Here is a 26,881-nt window from a genome sequence, read left to right on the forward strand (position 1 = left end):
CCCCAGTGTAGCTAGTATAGTTGCCCCCAGTGTAGGTAGTATAGTTGCCCCCAGTGTAGATAGTATAGTTGCCCCCAGTGTAGATAGTATAGCTGCCCCCAGTGTAGGTAGTATAGCTGCCCCCAGTGTAGCTAGTATAGCTGCCCCCAGTGTAGGTAGTATAATTGCCCCCAGTGTAGGTAGTATAGCTGCCCCCAGTGTAGGTAGTATAATTGCCCCCAGTGTAGGTAGTATAGTTGCCCCCAGTGTAGCTAGTATAGCTGCCCCCAGTGTAGGTAGTATAGCTGCCCCCAGTGTAGGTAGTATAGCTGCCCCCAGTGTAGCTAGTATAGCTGCCCCCAGTGTAGCTAGTATAGTTGCCCCCAGTGTAGCTAGTATAGTTGCCCCCAGTGTAGCTAGTATAGTTGCCCCCAGTATATTTGCTCCCAGTGCAGCTATTATAGCTGCCCCCAGTGCAGCTAGTATAGCTGCCCCCAGTGCAGATAGTATAGTTGCCCCCAGTGTAGCTGGTATAGTTGCCCCCAGTGTAGCTAGTATAGCTGCCCCCAGTGTAGCTAGTATAGCTGCCCCCAGTGTAGGTAGTATAGTTGCCCCCAGTGTAGCTAGTATAGCTGCCCCCAGTGTAGCTAGTATAGCTGCCCCCAGTGTAGCTAGTATAGCTGCCCCCAGTGTAGGTAGTATAGCTGCCCCCAGTGTAGGTAGTATAGTTGCCCCCAGTGTAGCTAGTATAGCTGCCCCCAGTGTAGGTAGTATAGCTGCCCCCAGTGTAGGTAGTATAGCTGCCCCCAGTGTAGGTAGTATAGCTGCCCCCAATGTAGGTAGTATAGCTGCCCCCAGTGTAGGTAGTATAGCTGCCCCCAGTGTAGCTAGTATAGCTGCCCCCAGTGCAGATAGTATAGCTGCCCCCAGTGTAGCTAGTATAGCTGCCCCCAGTGTAGCTAGTATAGCTGCCCCCAGTGTAGGTAGTATAGCTGCCCCCAGTGTAGCTAGTATAGCTGCCCCCAGTGTAGGTAGTATAGTTGCCCCCAGTGTAGCTAGTATAGCTGCCCCCAGTGTAGGTAGTATAGCTGCCCCCAGTGTAGCTAGTATAGCTGCCCCCAGTGTAGGTAGTATAGCTGCCCCCAGTGTAGGTAGTATAGTTGCCCCCAGTGTAGGTAGTATAGCTGCCCCCAGTGTAGGTAGTATAGTTGCCCCCAGTATAGCTAGTATAGTTGCCCCCAGTGTAGCTAGTATAGTTGCCCCCAGTGTAGCTAGTATAGTTGCCCCCAGTATAGCTAGTATAGTTGCCCCCAGTATAGCTAGTATAGTTGCCCCCAGTATAGCTAGTATAGTTTCCCCCAGTGTAGCTAGTATAGCTGCCCCCAGTGTAGCTAGTATAGTTGCCCCCAGTGTAGGTAGTATAGTTGCCCCCAGTGTAGGTAGTATAGTTGCCCCCAGTGTAGCTAGTATAGTTGCTCCCAGTGTAGGTAGTATAGTTGCCCCCAGTATAGCTAGTATAGTTGCCCTCAGTATAGCTAGTATAGTTGCCCCCAGTATAGCTAGTATAGTTGCCCCCAGTGTAGGTAGTATAGTTGCCCCCAGTGTAGGTAGTATAGTTGCCCCCAGTATAGGTAGTATAGTTGCTGTTTGGCATATGAACGGCGCTATTGATAAATAACAATACTGTGTGCCGTTTTTCTTCTTTTTTCCCTGTGCGCCATTATTATGCAGTACTAACGATAAATAGCAATAAGCGTTTCTTTTTAATGCGGCGCCATCTTTATGCATAGGCGCTGTGCGCCATTATTCACTGATCCGCTGTGCCCTGCTGTGTGAATGCTTCACTTTCCTCTTCATTAGCAATGTCGACTGTCCTCATTATTATCTGTATTCAAACTGCTCCTGATAAATCCCGTTGTCGATCGGGAGCAGATCAGACATTTAGGAAATAATTGTCAGATCCTGTCAGTTGGACGGGAAATTGTATTGTGAGTACCCAGCATGATGTCCTACCATATTATTATACTGTATTGTGTGTGGCTGAGAGAGACCTTTCAGGAATCCCCCCCCCCCCCCCCCCCCCCCTTTGAAAATCCCGGGTATGCTCCTGCCTCTATAGATACAGTACAAAGTATGGTCAGATCTCAGATTGGGACTATTATTCTGTAAACTAGTTATGATGTGCTACACTTAGTATAGAATGTTGAATGTAATATAAAATGCAGGTAAGTGACAGTAGTGACACTTACCTGCCCAGCCTCTGTACTCCCGGAGGTCCTTCCTCCACCAGCGGGACAGGATGTGGACTCGGACTCCCCTCAGCAGTTTGTAGAGCTGTGTGAGGAGCAGGTAGGACAGAGCCAGGTACCCCAGCAGGGTGAGCCCCGGGTGCAGCACACAGTCCATCCTCTCAGTTGTCCGGCCACTGTCACTGCACTGAATTATACTGCATGGAAGAGTGACTCTGGCCCCTCCCACATCTCGGCCCACACCCTTCTGTTTCACTCTATAATTCATACTTGGACACAGTGAGAGAACTGTCATTCTCTAGTGAGCCTTCTGTTATTGTTGTGGTTCGAGACATTCATCATTTCTATTGGGTTAAACTGTAACGTCCTCCTCCACTGCACTGCTGAGAGTATCAGAAATGCTACAGCAAAATTAAAGAGAATCTGTAAGAACCTGGAGGTACTTACTTTGGGAGGGGGAAGCTTCTGGATCCTAATGAGACTTCCCCCTTCCTCCTGTGCAGCACTGCTCCGGAGGGGACAGCAGCAGACAGTAACGCCGGCGTCAGGGGCATTCCTTCCATTGGGCGCCAGGGGGAGTGGCGCACCGTTGATTGACAGGGAGGAAGGTGTCACAAAGTTGCCACCAGTATAGTTGCCCCCAGTGTAGGTAGTATAGTTGCCCCCAGAGTAGGTAGTATAGTTGCCCCCAGAGTAGGTAGTATAGTTGTCCCCAGTGTAGATAGTATAGTTGCCCCCAGTGTAGATAGTATAGTTGCCCCCAGTGTAGCTATTATAGTTGCCAACAGTGTAGGTAGTATAGTTGCCCCAATATAGCTAGTATAGTTGCCCCCAGTGTAGGTAATATAGTTGCCCCCAGTGTGTAGTATAGTTGCCCCCAGTGTAGGTAGTATAGTTGCCCCCAGTGTAGCTAGTATAGTTGCCCCCAGTGTAGCTAGTATAGTTGCCCCCAGTATAGCTAGTATAGTTGCCCCCAGTATAGCTAGTATAGTTGCCCCAGTATAGCTAGTATAGTTGCCCCCAGTATAGCTAGTATAGTTGCCCCCAGTGTAGCTAGTATAGTTGCCCCCAGTGTAGCTAGTATAGTTGCCCCCAGTGTAGCTAGTATAGTTGCCCCCAGTGTAGCTAGTATAGTTGCCCCCAGTATAGCTAGTATAGTTGCCCCCAGTGTAGGTTGTATAGTTGCCCCCAGTGTAGGTAGTATAGTTGCCCCCAGTGTAGCTAGTATAGTTGCCCCCAGTATAGCTAGTATAGTTGCCCCCAGTATAGCTAGTATAGTTGCCCCCAGTATAGCTAGTATAGTTGCCCCCAGTATAGCTAGTATAGTTGCCCCCAGTATAGCTAGTATAGTTGCCCCAGTATAGCTAGTATAGTTGCCCCCAGTATAGCTAGTATAGTTGCCCCCAGTGTAGCTAGTATAGTTGCCCCCAGTGTAGCTAGTATAGTTGCCCCCAGTGTAGCTAGTATAGTTGCCCCCAGTGTAGCTAGTATAGTTGCCCATAGCGTAGCTAGTATAGTTGCACCCAGTGTAGGTAGTATAGTTGCCCCCAGTGTAGGTAGTATAGTTGCCCCCAGTATAGCTAGTATAGTTGCCCCCAGTGTAGGTAGTATAGTTGCCCCCAGTGTAGGTAGTATAGTTGCCCCCAGTATAGCTAGTATAGTTGCCCCCAGTGTAGGTAGTATAGTTGCCCCCAGTGTAGGTAGTATAGTTGCCCCCAGTGTAGGTAGTATAGTTGCCCCCAGTGTAGGTAGTATAGTTGCCCCCAGTGTAGCTAGTATAGTTGCCCTCAGTATAGCTAGTATAGTTGCCCCCAGTGTAGCTAGTATAGTTGCACCCAGTGTAGGTAGTACAGCTGCCCCCAGTGTAGGTAGTATAGCTGCCCCCAGTGTAGCTAGTATAGCTGCCCCCAGTGTAGCTAGTATAGCTGCCCCCAGTGTAGGTAGTATAGTTGCCCCCAGTGTAGCTAGTATAGTTGCCCCCAGTGTAGGTAGTATAGTTGCCCCCAGTGTAGGTAGTATAGTTGCCCCCAGTGTAGCTAGTATAGTTGCCCTCAGTATAGCTAGTATAGTTGCCCCCAGTGTAGCTAGTATAGTTGCCCCCAGTGTAGGTAGTACAGCTGCCCCCAGTGTAGCTAGTATAGCTGCCCCCAGTGTAGCTAGTATAGCTGCCCCAGTGTAGCTAGTATAGCTGCCCCCAGTGTAGCTAGTATAGCTGCCCCCAGTGTAGGTAGTATAGCTGCCCCCAGTGTAGGTAGTATAGCTGCCCCCAGTGTAGGTAGTATAGCTGCCCCCAGTGTAGGTAGTATAGCTGCCCCCAGTGTAGGTAGTATAGTTGCCCCCAGTGTAGGTAGTATAGCTGCCCCCAGTGTAGCTAGTATAGTTGCCCCCAGTGTAGGTAGTATAGCTGCCCCCAGTATAGCTAGTATAGTTGCCCCCAGTATAGCTAGTATAGTTGCTCCCAGTATAGCTAGTATAGTTGCCCCCAGTGTAGGTAGTATAGTTGCCCCCAGTGTAGCTAGTATAGTTGCTCCCAGTGTAGGTAGTATAGTTGCCCCCAGTATAGCTAGTATAGTTGCCCCCAGTGCAGCTAGCATAGTTGCCCCAGTGCAGCTAGTATAGTTGCCCCCAGTATAGCTAGTATAGTTGCCCCCAGTGTAGGTAGTATAGTTGCCCCCAGTGTAGCTAGTATAGTTGCTCCCAGTGTAGGTAGTATAGTTGCTCCCAGTGTAGGTAGTATAGTTGCCCCCAGTGTAGGTAATATAGTTGCCCCCAGTATAGCTAGTATAGTTGCCCCCAGTATAGCTAGTATAGTTGCCCCCAGTATAGCTAGTATAGTTGCCCCCAGTGTAGGTAGTATAGTTGCCCCCAGTGTAGGTAGTATAGTTGCCCCCAGTGTAGGTAGTATAGTTGCCCCCAGTGTAGGTAGTATAGTTGCCCCCAGTGTAGGTAGTATAGTTGCCCCCAGTATAGCTAGTATAGTTGCCCCCAGTATAGCTAGTATAGTTGCCCCCAGTGTAGGTAGTATAATTGCCCCCAGTGTAGGTAGTATAGTTGCCCCCAGTGTAGGTAGTATAGTTGCCCCCAGTATAGCTAGTATAGTTGCCCCCAGTGTAGCTAGTATAGTTGCCCCCAGTGTAGGTAGTATAGCTGCCCCCAGTGTAGGTAGTATAGCTGCCCCCAGTGTAGGTAGTATAGTTGCCCCCAGTATAGCTAGTATAGTTGCCCCCAGTATAGCTAGTATAGTTGCTCCCAGTGTAGGTAGTATAGTTGCCCCCAGTGTAGCTAGTATAGTTGCCCCCAGTATAGCTAGTATAGTTGCCCCCAGTATAGCTAGTATAGTTGCCCCCAGTATAGCTAGTATAGTTTCCCCCAGTGTAGCTAGTATAGTTGCCCCCAGTGTAGGTAGTATAGTTGCCCCCAGTGTAGGTAGTATAGTTGCCCCCAGTGTAGGTAGTATAGTTGCACCCAGTATAGTTAGTATAGTTTCTCCCAGTGTAGGTAGTATATTTCCCGCAGTGTAGGTAGTATATTTGCCCCCAGTGTAGGTAGTATATTTGCCCCCAGTATAGATAGTATAGTTGCCCCCAGTATAGCTAGTATAGTTGCTCCCAGTGTAGGTAGTATAGTTGTCCCCAGTGTAGATAGTATAGTTGCCCCCAGTGTAGCTAGTATAGTTGACCCCAGTGTAGCTAGTATAGTTGCCCCCAGTGTAGCTAGTATAGTTGCCCCCAGTGTAGGTAGTATAGTTGCCCCCAGTGTAGATAGTATAGTTGCCCCCAGTGTAGATAGTATAGCTGCCCCCAGTGTAGGTAGTATAGCTGCCCCCAGTGTAGGTAGTATAGCTGCCCCCAGTGTAGGTAGTATAGCTGCCCCCAGTGTAGGTAGTATAGCTGCCCCCAGTGTAGGTAGTATAGCTGCCCCCAGTGTAGGTAGTACAGCTGCCCCCAGTGTAGCTAGTATAGCTGCCCCCAGTGTAGCTAGTATAGCTGCCCCCAGTGTAGGTAGTATAATTTCCCCCAGTGTAGGTAGTATAGTTGCCCCCAGTGTAGCTAGTATAGTTGACCCCAGTGTAGCTAGTATAGCTGCCCCCAGTGTAGCTAGTATAGCTGCCCCCAGTGTAGGTAGTATAATTGCCCCCAGTGTAGATAGTATAGTTGCCCCCAGTGTAGCTAGTATAGTTGACCCCAGTGTAGCTAGTATAGTTGCCCCCAGTGTAGCTAGTATAGTTGCCCCCAGTGTAGGTAGTATAGTTGCCCCCAGTGTAGATAGTATAGTTGCCCCCAGTGTAGATAGTATAGCTGCCCCCAGTGTAGGTAGTATAGCTGCCCCCAGTGTAGGTAGTATAGCTGCCCCCAGTGTAGGTAGTATAGCTGCCCCCAGTGTAGGTAGTATAGCTGCCCCCAGTGTAGGTAGTACAGCTGCCCCCAGTGTAGCTAGTATAGCTGCCCCCAGTGTAGCTAGTATAGCTGCCCCCAGTGTAGGTAGTATAATTGCCCCCAGTGTAGATAGTATAGTTGCCCCCAGTGTAGCTAGTATAGTTGACCCCAGTGTAGCTAGTATAGTTGCCCCCAGTGTAGCTAGTATAGTTGCCCCCAGTGTAGGTAGTATAGTTGCCCCCAGTGTAGATAGTATAGTTGCCCCCAGTGTAGATAGTATAGCTGCCCCCAGTGTAGGTAGTATAGCTGCCCCCAGTGTAGCTAGTATAGCTGCCCCCAGTGTAGGTAGTATAATTGCCCCCAGTGTAGGTAGTATAGCTGCCCCCAGTGTAGGTAGTATAATTGCCCCCAGTGTAGGTAGTATAGTTGCCCCCAGTGTAGCTAGTATAGCTGCCCCCAGTGTAGGTAGTATAGCTGCCCCCAGTGTAGGTAGTATAGCTGCCCCCAGTGTAGCTAGTATAGCTGCCCCCAGTGTAGCTAGTATAGTTGCCCCCAGTGTAGCTAGTATAGTTGCCCCCAGTGTAGCTAGTATAGTTGCCCCCAGTATATTTGCTCCCAGTGCAGCTAGTATAGCTGCCCCCAGTGCAGCTAGTATAGCTGCCCCCAGTGCAGATAGTATAGTTGCCCCCAGTGTAGCTGGTATAGTTGCCCCCAGTGTAGCTAGTATAGCTGCCCCCAGTGTAGCTAGTATAGCTGCCCCCAGTGTAGGTAGTATAGTTGCCCCCAGTGTAGCTAGTATAGCTGCCCCCAGTGTAGCTAGTATAGCTGCCCCCAGTGTAGCTAGTATAGCTGCCCCCAGTGTAGGTAGTATAGCTGCCCCCAGTGTAGGTAGTATAGTTGCCCCCAGTGTAGCTAGTATAGCTGCCCCCAGTGTAGCTAGTATAGCTGCCCCCAGTGTAGCTAGTATAGCTGCCCCCAGTGTAGGTAGTATAGCTGCCCCCAGTGTAGCTAGTATAGCTGCCCCCAGTGTAGGTAGTATAGCTGCCCCCAGTGTAGGTAGTATAGCTGCCCCCAGTGTAGGTAGTATAGCTGCCCCCAGTGTAGCTAGTATAGTTTCTCCCAGTGTAGGTAGTATAGCTGCCCCCAGTGTAGCTAGTATAGTTGCCCCCAGTGTAGCTAGTATAGTTGCCCCCAGTGTAGCTAGTATAGTTGCCCCCAGTATATTTGTTCCCAGTGCAACTAGTATAGTTGCCCCCAGTGCAGCTAGTATAGTTGCCCCCATTGCAGCTAGTATAGTTGCCCCCAGTGCAGCTAGTATAGTTGCCCCCAGTGCAGCTAGTATAGTTGCCCCCAGTGCAGCTAGCATAGTTGCCCCCAGTGCACCTAGCATAGTTGCCCCCAGTGCACCTAGCATAGTTGCCCCCAGTGCACCTAGCATAGTTGCCCCCAGTGCAGCTAGCATAGTTGCCCCCAGTGCAGCTAGCATAGTTGCCCCCAGTGCAGCTAGCATAGTTGCCCCAGTGCAGCTAGCATAGTTGCCCCCAGTGCAGCTAGCATAGTTGCCCCCAGTAGTATATTTCCCGCAGTGTAGGTAGTATATTTGCCCCCAGTGTAGGTAGTATATTTGCCCCCAGTATAGATAGTATAGTTTCCCCCAGTATAGCTAGTATAGTTGCCCCCAGTGCAGCTAGTATAGTTGCTCCAAGTGTAGGTAGTATAGTTGTCCCCAGTGTAGATAGTATAGTTGCCCCCAGTGTAGCTAGTATAGCTGCCCCCAGTGTAGGTAGTATAGCTGCCCCCAGTGTAGCTAGTATAGTTGTCCCCAGTGTAGGTAGTATAGTTGCCCCCAGTGTAGGTAGTATAGTTGCCCCCAGTGTAGGTAGTATAGCTGCCCCCAGTGTAGGTAGTATAGCTGCCCCCAGTGTAGGTAGTATAGCTGCCCCCAGTGTAGCTAGTATAGCTGCCCCCAGTGTAGGTAGTATAGCTGCCCCCAGTGTAGGTAGTATAGCTGCCCCCAGTGTAGCTAGTATAGCTGCCCCCAGTGTAGGTAGTATAGCTGCCCCCAGTGTAGGTAGTATAGCTGCCCCCAGTGTAGGTAGTATAGCTGCCCCCAGTGTAGGTAGTATAGCTGCCCCCAGTGTAGGTAGTATAGCTGCCCCCAGTGTAGGTAGTATAGCTGCCCCCAGTGTAGGTAGTATAGCTGCCCCCAGTGTAGGTAGTATAGCTGCCCCCAGTGTAGGTAGTATAGCTGCCCCCAGTGTAGCTAGTATAGCTGCCCCCAGTGTAGGTAGTATAGCTGCCCCCAGTGTAGGTAGTATAGCTGCCCCCAGTGTAGGTAGTATAGCTGCCCCCAGTGTAGGTAGTATAGCTGCCCCCAGTGTAGGTAGTATAGCTGCCCCCAGTGTAGGTAGTATAGCTGCCCCCAGTGTAGGTAGTATAGCTGCCCCCAGTGTAGGTAGTATAGCTGCCCCCAGTGTAGCTAGTATAGCTGCCCCCAGTGTAGGTAGTATAGCTGCCCCCAGTGTAGGTAGTATAGTTGCCCCCAGTGTAGGTAGTATAGCTGCCCCCAGTGTAGCTAGCATAGTTGCCCCCAGTATAGCTAGTATAGCTGCCCCCAGTGTAGGTAGTATAGCTGCCCCCAGTGTAGCTAGTATAGCTGCCCCCAGTGTAGCTAGTATAGCTGCCCCCAGTGTAGGTAGTATAGTTGCCCCCAGTGTAGGTAGTATAGCTGCCCCCAGTGTAGGTAGTATAGTTTCTCCCAGTGTAGGTAGTATAGTTACCCCCAGTGTAGGTAGTATAGCTGCCCCCAGTGTAGCTAGTATAGTTGCCCCCAGTGTAGCTAGTATAGTTGCCCCCAGTGCAGATAGTATAGCTGCCCACAGTATATTTGTTCCCAGTGCAGCTAGTATAGCTGCCCCCAGTGTAGGTAGTATAGTTGCCCCCAGTGTAGGTAGTATAGCTGCCCCCAGTGTAGCTAGTATAGTTGCCCCCAGTGTAGGTAGTATAGTTGCCCCCAGTGTAGGTAGTATAGCTGCCCCCAGTGTAGGTAGTATAGTTGCCCCCAGTGTAGGTAGTATAGCTGCCCCCAGTGTAGGTAGTATAGTTGCCCCCAGTGTAGCTAGTATAGTTGCCCCCAGTGTAGGTAGTATAGCTGCCCCCAGTGTAGCTAGTATAGTTGCCCCCAGTGTAGGCAGTATAGTTGCCCCCAGTGTAGGCAGTATAGTTGCCCCCAGTGTAGGTAGTATAGTTGCCCCCAGTGTAGGTAGTATAGTTGCCCCCAGTATAGCTAGTATAGTTGCCCCCAGTATAGCTAGTATAGTTGCCCCCAGTGTAGGTAGTATAGTTTCTCCCAGTGTAGGTAGTATAGTTGCCCCCAGTATAGCTAGTATAGTTGCCCCAGTATAGCTAGTATAGTTGCCCCCAGTATAGCTAGTATAGTTGCCCCCATTGCAGCTAGTATAGTTGCCCCCAGTGCAGCTAGTATAGTTGCCCCCAGTGCAGCTAGTATAGTTGCCCCCAGTGCAGCTAGTATAGTTGACCCCAGTGCAGCTAGTATAGTTGCCCCCAGTGCAGCTAGCATAGTTGCCCCCAGTGCAGCTAGCATAGTTGCCCCCAGTGCAGCTAGCATAGTTGCCCCCAGTGCAGCTAGCATAGTTGCCCCCAGTGCAGCTAGCATAGTTTCCCCCAGTGCAGCTAGCATAGTTGCCCCCAGTGCAGCTAGCATAGTTGCCCCCAGTGCAGCTAGCATAGTTGCCCCAGTGCAGCTAGCATAGTTGCCCCCAGTGCAGCTAGCATAGTTGCCCCCAGTGCAGCTAGCATAGTTGCCCCCAGTATAGCTAGCATAGTGGCCCCCAGTGTAGGTAGTATAGTTTCCCCCAGTGTAGGTAGTATATTTGCCCCCAGTATAGCTAGTATAGTTGCCCCCAGTGTAGGTAGTATAGTTGCCCCCAGTGTAGGTAGTATAGTTGCCCCCAGTATAGCTAGTATAGTTGCCCCCAGTATAGCTTGTATAGTTGCCCCCAGTGTAGGTAGTATAGTTGCCCCCAGTATAGCTAGTATAGTTGCCCCCAGTGTAGGTAGTATAGTTGCCCCCAGTGTAGCTAGTATAGTTGCTCCCAGTGTAGGTAGTATAGTTGCCCCCAGTATAGCTAGTATAGTTGCCCCCAGTATAGCTAGTATAGTTGCCCCCAGTGTAGGTAGTATAGTTGCCCCCAGTGTAGGTAGTATAGTTGCCCCCAGTATAGCTAGTATAGTTGCCCCCAGTGTAGGTAGTATAGTTGCCCCCAGTGTAGGTAGTATAGTTGCCCCCAGTATAGCTAGTATAGTTGCCCCCAGTATAGCTAGTATAGTTGCCCCCAGTGTAGGTAGTATAGTTGCCCCCAGTGTAGGTAGTATAGTTGCCCCCAGTGTAGGTAGTATAGTTGCCCCCAGTGTAGGTAGTATAGTTGCCCCCAGTGTAGGTAGTATAGTTGCCCCCAGTATAGCTAGTATAGTTGCCCCCAGTATAGCTAGTATAGTTGCCCCCAGTATAGCTAGTATAGTTGCCCCCAGTGTAGGTAGTATAGTTGCCCCCAGTGTAGGTAGTATAGTTGCCCCCAGTATAGCTAGTATAGTTGCCCCCAGTGTAGGTAGTATAGTTGCCCCCAGTGTAGGTAGTATAGTTGCCCCCAGTATAGCTAGTATAGTTGCCCCCAGTATAGCTAGTATAGTTGCCCCCAGTGTAGGTAGTATAGTTGCCCCCAGTGTAGGTAGTATAGTTGCCCCCAGTGTAGGTAGTATAGTTGCCCCCAGTGTAGGTAGTATAGTTGCCCCCAGTGTAGGTAGTATAGTTGCCCCCAGTGTAGGTAGTATAGTTGCCCCCAGTGTAGGTAGTATAGTTGCCCCCAGTGTAGGTAGTATAGTTGCCCCCAGTATAGCTAGTATAGTTGCCCCCAGTATAGCTAGTATAGTTGCCCCCAGTGTAGGTAGTATAATTGCCCCCAGTGTAGGTAGTATAGTTGCCCCCAGTGTAGGTAGTATAGCTGCCCCCAGTGGAGGTAGTATAGTTGCCCCCAGTGTAGGTAGTATAGTTGCCCCCAGTGTAGCTGGTATAGTTGCCCCCAGTGTAGCTGGTATAGTTGCCCCCAGTGTAGCTGGTATAGTTGCCCCCAGTGTAGCTAGTATAGCTGCCCCCAGTGTAGCTAGTATAGCTGCCCCCAGTGTAGGTAGTATAGTTGCCCCCAGTGTAGCTAGTATAGTTGCCCCCAGTGTAGGTAGTATAGTTGCCCCCAGTGTAGCTAGTATAGTTGCTCCCAGTGTAGGTAGTATAGTTGCCCCCAGTATAGCTAGTATAGTTGCCCTCAGTATAGCTAGTATAGTTGCCCCCAGTATAGCTAGTATAGTTGCCCCCAGTGTAGGTAGTATAGTTGCCCCCAGTGTAGGTAGTATAGTTGCCCCCAGTATAGGTAGTATAGTTGCCCCCAGTATAGCTAGTATAGTTGCCCCCAGTATAGCTAGTATAGTTTCCCCCAGTGTAGCTAGTATAGTTGCCCCCAGTGTAGGTAGTATAGTTGCTCCCAGTGTAGGTAGTATAGTTGCCCCCAGTATAGCTAGTATAGTTGCCCTCAGTATAGCTAGTATAGTTGCCCCCAGTATAGCTAGTATAGTTGCCCCCAGTGTAGGTAGTATAGTTGCCCCCAGTGTAGGTAAGATAGTTGCCCCCAGTATAGGTAGTATAGTTGCTGTTTGGCATATGAACGGCGCTATTGATAAATAACAATACTGTGTGCCGTTTTTCTTCTTTTTTCCCTGTGCGCCATTATTATGCAGTACTAACGATAAATAGCAATAAGCGTTTCTTTTTAATGCGGCGCCATCTTTATGCATAGGAGCTGTGCGCCATTATTCACTGATCCGCTGTGCCCTGCTGTGTGAATGCTTCACTTTCCTCTTCATTAGCAATGTCGACTGTCCTCATTATTATCTGTATTCAAACTGCTCCTGATAAATCCCGTTGTCGATCGGGAGCAGATCAGACATTTAGGAAATAATTGTCAGATCCTGTCAGTTGGACGGGAAATTGTATTGTGAGTACCCAGCATGATGTCCTACCATATTATTATACTGTATTGTGTGTGGCTGAGAGAGACCTTTCAGGAATCCCCCCCCCCCTTTGAAAATCCCGGGTATGCTCCTGCCTCTATAGATACAGTACAAAGTATGGTCAGATCTCAGATTGGGACTATTATTCTGTAAACTAGTTATGATGTGCTACACTTAGTATAGAATGTTGAATGTAATATAAAATGCAGGTAAGTGACAGTAGTGACACTTACCTGCCCAGCCTCTGTACTCCCGGAGGTCCTTCCTCCACCAGCGGGACAGGATGTGGACTCGGACCCCCCTCAGCAGTTTGTAGAGCTGTGTGAGGAGCAGGTAGGACAGAGCCAGGTACCCCAGCAGGGTGAGCCCCGGGTGCAGCACACAGTCCATCCTCTCAGTTGTCCGGCCACTGTCACTGCACTGAATTATACTGCATGGAAGAGTGACTCTGGCCCCTCCCACATCTCGGCCCACACCCTTCTGTTTCACTCTATAATTCATACTTGGACACAGTGAGAGAACTGTCATTCTCTAGTGAGCCTTCTGTTATTGTTGTGGTTCGAGACATTCATCATTTCTATTGGGTTAAACTGTAACGTCCTCCTCCACTGCACTGCTGAGAGTATCAGAAATGCTACAGCAAAATTAAAGAGAATCTGTAAGAACCTGGAGGTACTTACTTTGGGAGGGGGAAGCTTCTGGATCCTAATGAGACTTCCCCCTTCCTCCTGTGCAGCACTGCTCCGGAGGGGACAGCAGCAGACAGTAACGCCGGCGTCAGGGGCATTCCTTCCATTGGGCGCCAGGGGGAGTGGCGCACCGTTGATTGACAGGGAGGAAGGTGTCACAAAGTTGCCACCAGTATAGTTGCCCCCAGTGTAGGTAGTATAGTTGCCCCCAGAGTAGGTAGTATAGTTGCCCCCAGAGTAGGTAGTATAGTTGTCCCCAGTGTAGATAGTATAGTTGCCCCCAGTGTAGATAGTATAGTTGCCCCCAGTGTAGCTATTATAGTTGCCAACAGTGTAGGTAGTATAGTTGCCCCAATATAGCTAGTATAGTTGCCCCCAGTGTAGGTAATATAGTTGCCCCCAGTGTGTAGTATAGTTGCCCCCAGTGTAGGTAGTATAGTTGCCCCCAGTGTAGCTAGTATAGTTGCCCCCAGTGTAGCTAGTATAGTTGCCCCCAGTATAGCTAGTATAGTTGCCCCCAGTATAGCTAGTATAGTTGCCCCAGTATAGCTAGTATAGTTGCCCCCAGTATAGCTAGTATAGTTGCCCCCAGTGTAGCTAGTATAGTTGCCCCCAGTGTAGCTAGTATAGTTGCCCCCAGTGTAGCTAGTATAGTTGCCCCCAGTGTAGCTAGTATAGTTGCCCCCAGTATAGCTAGTATAGTTGCCCCCAGTGTAGGTTGTATAGTTGCCCCCAGTGTAGGTAGTATAGTTGCCCCCAGTGTAGCTAGTATAGTTGCCCCCAGTATAGCTAGTATAGTTGCCCCCAGTATAGCTAGTATAGTTGCCCCCAGTATAGCTAGTATAGTTGCCCCCAGTATAGCTAGTATAGTTGCCCCCAGTATAGCTAGTATAGTTGCCCCAGTATAGCTAGTATAGTTGCCCCCAGTATAGCTAGTATAGTTGCCCCCAGTGTAGCTAGTATAGTTGCCCCCAGTGTAGCTAGTATAGTTGCCCCCAGTGTAGCTAGTATAGTTGCCCCCAGTATAGCTAGTATAGTTGCCCCCAGTGTAGTTAGTATAGTTGTCCCCAGTATAGCTAGTATAGTTGCCCCCAGTGTAGTTAGTATAGTTGTCCCCAGTATAGCTAGTAAAGGTGCACCCAGTTTAGGCAGTATAGTTGCCCATAGCGTAGCTAGTATAGTTGCACCCAGTGTAGGTAGTATAGTTGCCCCCAGTGTAGGTAGTATAGTTGCCCCCAGTATAGCTAGTATAGTTGCCCCCAGTGTAGGTAGTATAGTTGCCCCCAGTGTAGGTAGTATAGTTGCCCCCAGTATAGCTAGTATAGTTGCCCCCAGTGTAGGTAGTATAGTTGCCCCCAGTGTAGGTAGTATAGTTGCCCCCAGTGTAGGTAGTATAGTTGCTCCCAGTGTAGCTAGTATAGTTGCACCCAGTGTAGGTAGTATAGTTGCCCTCAGTGTAGGTAGTATAGCTGCCCCCAGTGTAGGTAGTATAGTTGCCCCCAGTGTAGGTAGTATAGCTGCCCCCAGTGTAGGTAGTACAGCTGCCCCCAGTGTAGCTAGTATAGCTGCCCCCAGTGTAGCTAGTATAGCTGCCCCAGTGTAGCTAGTATAGCTGCCCCCAGTGTAGCTAGTATAGCTGCCCCCAGTGTAGGTAGTATAGCTGCCCCCAGTGTAGCTAGTATAGCTGCCCCCAGTGTAGGTAGTATAGCTGCCCCCAGTGTAGGTAGTATAGCTGCCCCCAGTGTAGGTAGTATAGCTGCCCCCAGTGTAGCTAGTATAGCTGCCCCCAGTGTAGGTAGTATAGTTTCTCCTAGTGTAGGTAGTATAGCTGCCCCCAGTGTAGCTAGTATAGTTGCCCCCAGTGTAGCTAGTATAGCTGCCCCCAGTGTAGGTAGTATAGCTGCCCCCAGTGTAGGTAGTATAGTTTCTCCTAGTGTAGGTAGTATAGCTGCCCCCAGTGTAGCTAGTATAGTTGCCCCCAGTGTAGCTAGTATAGTTTCCCCCAGTATATTTGCCCCCAGTGTAGCTAGTATAGCTGCCCCCAGTGTAGCTAGTATAGCTGCCCCCAGTGTAGGTAGTATAGTTGCCCCCAGTGTAGGTAGTATAGCTGCCCCCAGTATAGCTAGTATAGTTGCCCCCAGTGTAGGTAGTATAGTTGCCCCCAGTATAGCTAGTATAGTTTCCCCCAGTGTAGGTAGTATAGTTGCCCCCAATGTAGGTAGTATAGTTGCCCCTAGTGTAGCTAGTATAGTTGCCCCCAGTGCAGGTAGTATAGTTGCCCCCAATGTAGGTAGTATAGTTTCCTCCAGTGTAGGTAGTATAGTTGCCCCCAGTGTAGGTAGTATAGTTGCCCCCAATGTAGGTAGTATAGTTGCCCCCAGTGTAGGTAGTATAGTTGCTCCCAGTGTAGGTAGTATAGTTGCCCCCAGTGTAGCTAGTATAGTTGCTCCCAGTGTAGCTAGTATAGTTGCTCCCAGTGTAGGTAGTATAGTTGCCCCCAGTGTAGGTAGTATAGTTGCCCCCAGTATAGCTAGTATAGTTGCCCCCAGTGTAGGTAGTATAGTTGCCCCCAGTGTAGGTAGTATAGTTACCCCCAGTGTAGGTAGTATAGTTGCCCCCAGTGTAGGTAGTATAGCTGCCCCCAGTGTAGGTAGTATAGTTGCCCCCAGTGTAGGTAGTATAGTTGCCCCCAGTGTATTTACTCCCAGTGTAGGTAGTATAGCTGCCCCCAGTTAGGTAGTATAGCTGCCCCCAGTGTAGGTAGTATAGTTGCCCCCAGTGTAGGTAGTATAGTTGTCCCTAGTATAGCTAGTATAGTTGCCCCCAATGTAGGTAGTATAGTTTCCCCCAGTGTAGCTAGTATAGTTGCCCCCAGTGTAGCTAGTATAGTTGCCCCCAGTGTAGGTAGTATAGTTGCCCCCAGTATAGCTAGTATAGTTGCCCCCAGTGTAGGTAGTATAGTTGCCCCCAGTGTAGCTAGTATAGTTGCTCCCTGTGTAGCTAGTATAGTTGCCCCCAGTATAGCTAGTATAGTTGCCCCCAGTATAGCTAGTATAGTTGCCCCCAGTATAGCTAGTATAGTTGCCCCCAGTATGGCTAGTATAGTTGCCCCCAATGTAGGTAGTATAGTTTCCCCCAGTGTAGCTAGTATAGTTGCCCCCATTGTTCCTCCACCATAGTTGCCCCCAGTGCAGCTAGCATAGTTGCCCCAGTGCAGCTAGCATAGTTGCCCCCAGTGCAGCTAGCATAGTTGCCCCAGTGCAGCTAGCATAGTTGCCCCCAGTGTAGGTAGCATAGTGGCCCCCAGTGTAGGTAGTATAGTTGCCCCCAATGTAGGTAGTATAGTTGCCCCTAGTGTAGCTAGTATAGTTGCCCCCAGTGCAGGTAGTATATTTGCCCCCAATGTAGGTAGTATAGTTTCCCCCAGTGTAGCTAGTATAGCTGCCCCCAGTGTAGGTAGTATAGTTGCCCCCAGTGTAGGTAGTATAGTTGCTCCCAGTGTAGCTAGTATAGTTGCTCCCAGTGTAGGTAGTATAGTTGCCCCCAGTGTAGGTAGTATAGTTGCCCCCAGTATAGCTAGTATAGTTGCCCCCAGTGTAGGTAGTATAGTTGCCCCCAGTGTAGGTAGTATAGTTGCCCCCAGTGTAGGTAGTATAGTTGCTCCCAGTGTAGGTAGTATAGTTGCCCCCAGTGTAGCTAGTATAGCTGCCCCCAGTGTAGGTAGTATAGTTGCCCCCAGTGTAGGTAGTATAGTTGCCCCCAGTGTAGGTAGTATAGTTGCCCCCAGTGTAGGTAGTATAGTTGCCCCCAGTGTAGGTAGTATAGTTGCTCCCAGTGTAGGTAGTATAGTTGCCCCCAGTGTAGCTAGTATAGCTGCCCCCAGTGTAGGTAGTATAGTTGCTCCCAGTGTAGCTAGTATAGTTGCTCCCAGTGTAGGTAGTATAGTTGCTCCCAGTGTAGCTAGTATAGTTGCTCCCAGTGTAGGTAGTATAGTTGCCCCCAGTGTAGGTAGTATAGTTGCCCCCAGTGTAGGTAGTATAGTTGCTCCCAGTGTAGGTAGTATAGTTGCCCCCAGTGTAGCTAGTATAGCTGCCCCCAGTGTAGGTAGTATAGTTGCCCCCAGTGTAGGTAGTATAGTTGCCCCCAGTGTAGGTAGTATAGTTGCCCCCAGTATATTTACTCCCAGTGTAGGTAGTATAGCTGCCCCCAGTTAGGTAGTATAGCTGCCCCCAGTGTAGGTAGTATAGTTGCCCCCAGTGTAGGTAGTATAGTTGCCCCCAGTGTAGGTAGTATAGTTGCCCCTAGTATAGCTAGTATAGTTGCCCCCAATGTAGGTAGTATAGTTTCCCCCAGTGTAGCTAGTATAGTTGCCCCCAGTGTAGGTAGTATAGCTGCCCCCAGTGTAGGTAGTATAGTTGCCCCCAGTGTAGGTAGTATAGTTGCCCCCAGTGTAGGTAGTATAGTTGCCCCCAGTATATTTACTCCCAGTGTAGGTAGTATAGTTGCTCCCAGTGTAGGTAGTATAGCTGCCCCCAGTGTAGGTAGTATAGCTGCCCCCAGTGTAGGTAGTATAGTTGCCCCCAGTGTAGGTAGTATAGTTGCCCCCAGTGTAGGTAGTATAGTTGCCCCTAGTATAGCTAGTATAGTTGCCCCCAATGTAGGTAGTATAGTTTCCCCCAGTGTAGCTAGTATAGTTGCCCCCAGTGTAGGTAGTATAATTGCCCCCAGTGTAGCTAGTATAGTTGCCCCCAGTATAGTTAGTATAGCTGCCCCCAGTGTAGCTAGTATAGTTGCTCCCAGTGTAGGTAGTATAGTTGCCCCCAGTATAGCTAGTATAGTTGCCCCCAGTGTAGGTAGTATAGTTGCCCCCAGTGTAGGTAGTATAGTTGCCCCCAGTGTAGCTAGTATAGTTGCTCCCTGTGTAGGTAGTATAGTTGCCCCCAGTATAGCTAGTATAGTTGCCCCCAGTATAGCTAGTATAGTTGCCCCCAGTATGGCTAGTATAGTTGCCCCCAATGTAGGTAGTATAGTTTCCCCCAGTGTAGCTAGTATAGTTGCCCCCAGTGTAGCTAGTATAGTTGCCCCCAGTGTAGCTAGTATAGTTGCCCCCATTGTTCCTCCACCATAGTTGCCCCCAGTGCAGCTAGCATAGTTGCCCCAGTGCAGCTAGCATAGTTGCCCCCAGTGCAGCTAGCATAGTTGCCCCCAGTGCAGCTAGCATAGTTGCCCCCAGTGCAGCTAGCATAGTTGCCCCAGTGCAGCTAGCATAGTTGCCCCCAGTGTAGGTAGCATAGTGGCCCCCAGTGTAGGTAGTATAGTTTCCCCCAGTGTAGGTAGTATAGTTGCCCCCAGTGTAGGTAGTATAGTTGCCCCCAGTGTGTAGTATAGTTGCCCCCAGTGTAGGTAGTATACTTGCCCCCAGTGTAGCTAGTATAGTTGCCCCCAGTATAGCTAGTATAGTTGCCCCCAGTATAGCTAGTATAGTTGCCCCCAGTATAGCTAGTATAGTTGCCCCCAGTATAGCTAGTATAGTTGCCCCCAGTATAGCTAGTATAGTTGCCCCAGTATAGCTAGTATAGTTGCCCCCAGTATAGCTAGTATAGTTGCCCCCAGTGTAGCTAGTATAGTTGCCCCCAGTGTAGCTAGTATAGTTGCCCCCAGTGTAGCTAGTATAGTTGCCCCCAGTGTAGCTAGTATAGTTGCCCCCAGTATAGCTAGTATAGTTTCCCCCAGTGTAGGTTGTATAGTAGCCCCCAGTGTAGGTAGTATAGTTGCCCCCAGTGTAGTTAGTATAGTTGTCCCCAGTATAGCTAGTAAAGGTGCACCCAGTTTAGGCAGTATAGTTGCCCCCAGTGTAGGTAGTATAGTTGCCCCCAGTGTAGGTAGTATAGTTGCCCATAGCGTAGCTAGTATAGTTGCACCCAGTGTAGCTAGTATAGTTGCCCCCAGTGTAGGTAGTATAGCTGCCCCCAGTGTAGGTAGTACAGCTGCCCCCAGTGTAGCTAGTATAGCTGCCCCCAGTGTAGCTAGTATAGCTGCCCCCAGTGTAGGTAGTATAGCTGCCCCCAGTGTAGGTAGTATAGCTGCCCCCAGTGTAGGTAGTATAGCTGCCCCCAGTGTAGGTAGTATAGCTGCCCCCAGTGTAGGTAGTATAGTTTCTCCTAGTGTAGGTAGTATAGCTGCCCCCAGTGTAGCTAGTATAGTTGCCCCCAGTGTAACTAGTATAGTTGCCCCCAGTATATTTGCTCCCAGTGCAGCTAGTATAGCTGCCCCCAGTGCAGCTAGTATAGCTGCCCCCAGTGCAGCTAGTATAGTTGCCCCCAGTGCAGCTAGTATAGTTGCCCCCAGTGCAGCTAGTATAGTTGCCCCCAGTGCAGCTAGCATAGTTGCCCCCAGTGCAGCTAGCATAGTTGCCCCCAGTGCAGCTAGCATAGTTGCCCCCAGTGCAGCTAGCATAGTTGCCCCCAGTGCAGCTAGCATAGTTGCCCCCAGTGCAGCTAGCATAGTTGCCCCCAGTGCAGCTAGCATAGTTGCCCCCAGTGCAGCTAGCATAGTTGCCTCCAGTGCAGCTAGCATAGTTGCCCCCAGTGCAGCTAGCATAGTTGCCCCCAGTGCAGCTAGCATAGTTGCCCCCAGTGCAGCTAGCATAGTTGCCCCCAGTGCAGCTAGCATAGTTGCCCCCAGTGCAGCTAGCATAGTTGCCCCAGTGCAGCTAGCATAGTTGCCCCCAGTGCAGCTAGCATAGTTGCCCCCAGTGCAGCTAGCATAGTTGCCCCCAGTGCAGCTAGCATAGTTGCCCCAGTGCAGCTAGCATAGTTTCCCCCAGTGTAGGTAGCATAGTGGCCCCCAGTGTAGGTAGTATAGTTTCCTCCAGTGTAGGTAGTATAGTTGCCCCCAGTGTAGGTAGTATAGTTGCCCCCAGTGTAGGTAGTATAGTTGCCCCCAGTGTAGCTAGTATAGTTGCCCCCAGTGTAGGTAGTATAGTTGCCCCCAGTATAGCTAGTATAGTTGCCCCCAGTGTAGGTAGTATAGTTGCCCCCAGTGTAGGTAGTATAGTTGCCCCCAGTGTAGGTAGTATAGTTGCCCCCAGTGTAGGTAGTATAGCTGCCCCCAGTGTAGGTAGTATAGTTGCCCCCAGTGTAGGTAGTATAGTTGCCCCCAGTGTATTTACTCCCAGTGTAGGTAGTATAGCTGCCCCCAGTTAGGTAGTATAGCTGCCCCCAGTGTAGGTAGTATAGTTGCCCCCAGTGTAGGTAGTATAGTTGCCCCCAGTGTAGGTAGTATAGTTGCCCCCAGTGTAGGTAGTATAGTTGCCCCTAGTATAGCTAGTATAGTTTCCCCCAGTGTAGCTAGTATAGTTGCCCCCAGTGTAGGTAGTATAGTTGCACCCAGTATAGCTAGTATAGTTGCCCCCAGTATAGCTAGTATAGTTGCCCCCAGTGTAGGTAGTATAGTTGCCCCCAGTGTAGGTAGTATAGTTGCCCCCAGTGTAGCTAGTATAGTTGCTCCCTGTGTAGCTAGTATAGTTGCCCCCAGTATAGCTAGTATAGTTGCCCCCAGTATGGCTAGTATAGTTGCCCCCAATGTAGGTAGTATAGTTTCCCCCAGTGTAGCTAGTATAGTTGCCCCCATTGTTCCTCCACCATAGTTGCCCCCAGTGCAGCTAGCATAGTTGCCCCAGTGCAGCTAGCATAGTTGCCCCCAGTGCAGCTAGCATAGTTGCCCCCAGTGCAGCTAGCATAGTTGCCCCCAGTGCAGCTAGCATAGTTGCCCCAGTGCAGCAAGCATAGTTGCCCCCAGTGTAGGTAGCATAGTGGCCCCCAGTGTAGGTAGTATAGTTTCCCCCAGTGTAGGTAGTATAGTTGCCCCCAGTGTAGGTAGTATAGTTGCCCCCAATGTAGGTAGTATAGTTGCCCCTAGTGTAGCTAGTATAGTTGCCCCCAGGGCAGGTAGTATAGTTGCCCCCAATGTAGGTAGTATAGTTTCCTCCAGTGTAGGTAGTATAGTTGCCCCCAGTGTAGGTAGTATAGCTGCCCCCAGTGTAGGTAGTATAGTTGCCCCCAGTGTAGCTAGTATAGTTGCCCCCAGTGTAGGTAGTATAGTTGCCCCCAGTGTAGCTAGTATAGTTGCCCCCAGTGTAGGTAGTATAGTTGCCCCCAGTGTAGGTAGTATAGTTGCCCCCAGTGTAGGTAGTATAGTTGCCCCCAGTATAGCTAGTATAGTTGCCCCCAGTGTAGGTAGTATAGTTGCCCCCAGTGTAGGTAGTATAGTTGCCCCCAGTGTAGGTAGTATAGCTGCCCCCAGTGTAGGTAGTATAGTTGCCCCCAGTGTAGGTAGTATAGTTGCCCCCAGTGTAGGTAGTATAGTTGCCCCCAGTATATTTACTCCCAGTGTAGGTAGTATAGCTGCCCCCAGTTAGGTAGTATAGCTGCCCCCAGTGTAGGTAGTATAGTTGCCCCCAGTGTAGGTAGTATAGTTGCCCCCAGTGTAGGTAGTATAGTTGCCCCTAGTATAGCTAGTATAGTTGCCCCCAATGTAGGTAGTATAGTTTCCCCCAGTGTAGCTAGTATAGTTGCCCCCAGTGTAGGTAGTATAGTTGCCCCCAGTGTAGGTAGTATAGTTGCCCCCAGTGTAGGTAGTATAGTTGCCCCCAGTATAGCTAGTATAGTTGCCCCCAGTGTAGGTAGTATAGTTGCCCCCAGTGTAGGTAGTATAGTTGCCCCCAGTGTAGGTAGTATAGCTGCCCCCAGTGTAGGTAGTATAGTTGCCCCCAGTGTAGGTAGTATAGTTGCCCCCAGTGTAGGTAGTATAGTTGCCCCCAGTATATTTACTCCCAGTGTAGGTAGTATAGCTGCCCCCAGTTAGGTAGTATAGCTGCCCCCAGTGTAGGTAGTATAGTTGCCCCCAGTGTAGGTAGTATAGTTGCCCCCAGTGTAGGTAGTATAGTTGCCCCTAGTATAGCTAGTATAGTTGCCCCCAATGTAGGTAGTATAGTTTCCCCCAGTGTAGCTAGTATAGTTGCCCCCAGTGTAGGTAGTATAGTTTCCCCCAGTGTAGCTAGTATAGTTGCCCCCAGTATAGATAGTATAGTTTCCCCCAGTGTAGCTAGTATAGTTGCCCCCAGTGTAGGTAGTATAGTTGCCCCCAGTGTAGCTAGTATAGTTGCCCTCAGTATAGATAGTATAGTTGCCCCCAGTATAGCTAGTATAGTTGCCCCCAGTGTAGGTAGTATAGTTGCCCCCAGTATAGCTAGTATAGTTGCCCCCAGTATAGCTAGTATAGTTGCCCCCAGTGTAGGTAGTATAGTTGCCCCCAGTGTAGGTAGTATAGTTGCTCCCTGTGTAGGTAGTATAGTTGCCCCCAGTGTAGCTAGTATAGTTGCCCCCAGTGTAGGTAGTATAGTTGCTCCCTGTGTAGGTAGTATAGTTGCCCCCAGTATGGCTAGTATAGTTGCCCCCAATGTAGGTAGTATAGTTTCCCCCAGTGTAGCTAGTATAGTTGCCCCCATTGTTCCTCCACCATAGTTGCCCCCAGTGCAGCTAGCATAGTTGCCCCAGTGCAGCTAGCATAGTTGCCCCCAGTGCAGCTAGCATAGTTGCCCCCAGTGCAGCTAGCATAGTTGCCCCCAGTGCAGCTAGCATAGTTGCCCCAGTGCAGCTAGCATAGTTGCCCCCAGTGTAGGTAGCATAGTGGCCCCCAGTGTAGGTAGTATAGTTTCCCCCAGTGTAGGTAGTATAGTTGCCCCCAATGTAGGTAGTATAGTTGCCCCTAGTGTAGCTAGTATAGTTGCCCCCAGTGCAGGTAGTATAGTTGCCCCCAATGTAGGTAGTATAGTTTCCTCCAGTGTAGGTAGTATAGTTGCCCCCAGTGTAGGTAGTATAGTTGCCCCCAGTGTAGGTAGTATAGTTGCCCCCAGTGTAGCTAGTATAGTTGCTCCCAGTGTAGCTAGTATAGTTGCTCCCAGTGTAGGTAGTATAGTTGCCCCCAGTGTAGGTAGTATAGTTGCCCCCAGTATAGCTAGTATAGTTGCCCCCAGTGTAGGTAGTATAGTTGCCCCCAGTGTAGGTAGTATAGTTGCCCCCAGTGTAGGTAGTATAGCTGCCCCCAGTGTAGGTAGTATAGTTGCCCCCAGTGTAGGTAGTATAGTTGCCCCCAGTGTAGGTAGTATAGCTGCCCCCAGTTAGGTAGTATAGCTGCCCCCAGTGTAGGTAGTATAGTTGCCCCCAGTGTAGGTAGTATAGTTGCCCCCAGTGTAGGTAGTATAGTTGCCCCTAGTATAGCTAGTATAGTTGCCCCCAGTGTAGGTAGTATAGTTGCCCCCAGTGTAGGTAGTATAGTTGCCCCCAGTGTAGGTAGTATAGCTGCCCCCAGTGTAGGTAGTATAGCTGCCCCCAGTTAGGTAGTATAGCTGCCCCCAGTGTAGGTAGTATAGTTGCCCCCAGTGTAGGTAGTATAGTTGCCCCCAGTGTAGGTAGTATAGTTGCCCCTAGTATAGCTAGTATAGTTGCCCCCAGTGTAGGTAGTATAGTTGCCCCTAGTATAGCTAGTATAGTTGCCCCCAATGTAGGTAGTATAGTTTCCCCCAGTGTAGGTAGTATAGTTGCCCCCAGTGTAGGTAGTATAGTTGCCCCCAGTGTAGGTAGTATAGTTGCCCCCAGTGTAGGTAGTATAGTTGCCCCCAGTGCAGGTAGTATAGTTGCCCCCAATGTAGGTAGTATAGTTGCCCCTAGTATAGCTAGTATAGTTGCCCCCAATGTAGGTAGTATAGTTTCCCCCAGTGTAGCTAGTATAGTTGCCCCCAGTGTAGGTAGTATAGTTGCCCCCAGTGTAGGTAGTATAGTTGTCCCCAGTATAGCTAGTATAGTTGTCCCCAGTGTAGGTAGTATAGCTGCCCCCAGTGTAGGTAGTATAGTTGTCCCCAGTGTAGGTAGTATAGTTGCCCCCAGTGTAGGTAGTATAGTTGTCCCCAGTATAGCTAGTATAGTTGTCCCCAGTGTAGGTAGTATAGCTGCCCCCAGTATAGCTAGTATAGTTGTCCCCAGTGTAGGTAGTATAGTTGCCCCCAGTGTAGGTAGTATAGTTGTCCCCAGTATAGCTAGTATAGTTGCCCCCAGTGTAGGTAGTATAGTTGCCCCCAGTGTAGGTAGTATAGTTGCTCCCAGTGTAGGTAGTATAGTTGCACCCAGTATAGCTAGTATAGTTGCCCCCAATGTAGGTAGTATAGTTTCCCCCAGTGTAGGTAGTATAGTTTCCCCCAGTGTAGCTAGTATAGTTGCACCCAGTGTAGGTAGTATAGTTGCCCCCAGTGTAGGTAGTATAGTTGCCCCCAATGTAGGTAGTATAGTTTCCCCCAGTATAGCTAGTATAGTTGCCCCCAGTATAGCTAGTATAGTTGCCCCCAGTGTAGGTAGTATAGTTGCCCCCAGTGTAGGTAGTATAGTTGCCCCCAGTGTAGCTAGTATAGTTGCTCCCTGTGTAGGTAGTATAGTTGCCCCCAGTATAGCTAGTATAGTTGCCCCCAGTATAGCTAGTATAGTTGCCCCCAGTATGGCTAGTATAGTTGCCCCCAATGTAGGTAGTATAGTTTCCCCCAGTGTAGCTAGTATAGTTGCCCCCAGTGTAGGTATTATAGTTGCCCCCAGTGTAGCTAGTATAGTTGCTCCCAGTATAGCTAGTATAGTTGCCCCCAGTATAGCTAGTATAGTTGACCTCAGTATAGCTAGTATAGTTGCCCCCAGTATAGCTAGTATAGTTGCCCCCAGTGTAGGTAGTATAGTTGCCCCCAGTGCCACCTCAAAACCTTTGGAGACAGAGCCTTTTGTCATGCTGCCCCTACACTTTGGAACTCCCTGCCACACCCAATCAGGACAGCTCCATCCCTGGAAGCATTTAAGTCTAAACTGAAAACCTACCTTCTCAGTCTGGCATTCATGAACATCTGACTATCTCCTCTGTAACACAACCCAGACTGAAACCCTGTATTAATCTGAGACACAGCTATGCGCTTTGAGTCCTATGGGAGAAAAGCGCTTTACAAATGTTATTGTATTGTATTGTAGTATAGTTGCCCCCAGTGTAGGTAAGATAGTTGCCCCCAGTATAGGTAGTATAGTTGCTGTTTGGCATATGAATGGCGCTATTGATAAATAACAATACTGTGTGCCGTTTTTCTTCTTTTTTCCCTGTGCGCCATTATTATGCAGTACTAACGATAAATAGCAATAAGCGTTTCTTTTTAATGCGGCGCCATCTTTATGCATAGGCGCTGTGCGCCATTATTCACTGATCCGCTGTGCCCTGCTGTGTGAATGCTTCACTTTCCTCTTCATTAGCAATGTCGACTGTCCTCATTATTATCTGTATTCAAACTGCTCCTGATAAATCCCGTTGTCGATCGGGAGCAGATCAGACATTTAGGAAATAATTGTCAGATCCTGTCAGTTGGACGGGAAATTGTATTGTGAGTACCCAGCATGATGTCCTACCATATTATTATACTGTATTGTGTGTGGCTGAGAGAGACCTTTCAGGAATCCCCCCCCCCCCCCCCCCTTTGAAAATCCCGGGTATGCTCCTGCCTCTATAGATACAGTACAAAGTATGGTCAGATCTCAGATTGGGACTATTATTCTGTAAACTAGTTATGATGTGCTACACTTAGTATAGAATGTTGAATGTAATATAAAATGCAGGTAAGTGACAGTAGTGACACTTACCTGCCCAGCCTCCATACTCCCGGAGGTCCTTCCTCCACCAGCGGGACAGGATGTGGACTCGGACCCCCCTCAGCAGTTTGTAGAGCTGTGTGAGGAGCAGGTAGGACAGAGCCAGGTACCCCAGCAGGGTGAGCCCCGGGTGCAGCACACAGTCCATCCTCTCAGTTGTCCGGCCACTGTCACTGCACTGAATTATACTGCATGGAAGAGTGACTCTGGCCCCTCCCACATCTCGGCCCACACCCTTCTTTTTCACTCTATAATTCATACTTGGACACAGTGAGAGAACTGTCATTCTCTAGTGAGCCTTCTGTTATTGTTGTGGTTCGAGACATTCATCATTTCTATTGGGTTAAACTGTAACGTCCTCCTCCACTGCACTGCTGAGAGTATCAGAAATGCTACAGCAAAATTAAAGAGAATCTGTAAGAACCTGGAGGTACTTACTTTGGGAGGGGGAAGCTTCTGGATCCTAATGAGACTTCCCCCTTCCTCCTGTGCAGCACTGCTCCGGAGGGGACAGCAGCAGACAGTAACGCCGGTGTCGGGCATTCCTTCCATTGGGCGCCAGGGGGAGTGGCGCACCGTTGATTGACAGGGAGGAAGGTGTCACAAAGTTGCCACCAGTATAGTTGCCCCCAGTGTAGGTAGTATAGTTGCCCCCAGAGTAGGTAGTATAGTTGCCCCCAGAGTAGGTAGTATAGTTGTCCCCAGTGTAGATAGTATAGTTGCCCCCAGTGTAGATAGTATAGTTGCCAACAGTGTAGGTAGTATAGTTGCCCCAATATAGC

General features: G+C 49.5%; 1 protein-coding gene across 3 annotated transcripts in view; it reads right to left on the reverse strand.

Annotated features, from left to right (window-relative positions):
• Positions 1 to 26,318, reverse strand: part of LOC137562530 (very-long-chain 3-oxoacyl-CoA reductase-like) — a 118,015-nt gene extending 91,697 nt beyond the window's left edge. For 2 of the 3 annotated variants that reach the window (XM_068273946.1, XM_068273944.1), the window contains exon 1: positions 2,229 to 2,456. In XM_068273946.1, coding sequence (XP_068130047.1) covers positions 2,229 to 2,385 — 157 coding nt within the window. In that variant the 5' untranslated portion in view covers positions 2,386 to 2,456. Of the gene's footprint in view, positions 1 to 2,228; positions 2,457 to 26,090 lie in introns of those variants that run through there. The other variant, XM_068273947.1, reaches the window with a different exon arrangement.
• Positions 26,319 to 26,881: the final 563 nt, after the last annotated feature.

This window comes from Hyperolius riggenbachi, chromosome 3 (assembly GCF_040937935.1).
Source record: "Hyperolius riggenbachi isolate aHypRig1 chromosome 3, aHypRig1.pri, whole genome shotgun sequence".
Taxonomy (NCBI): Eukaryota; Metazoa; Chordata; class Amphibia; order Anura; family Hyperoliidae; genus Hyperolius; species Hyperolius riggenbachi.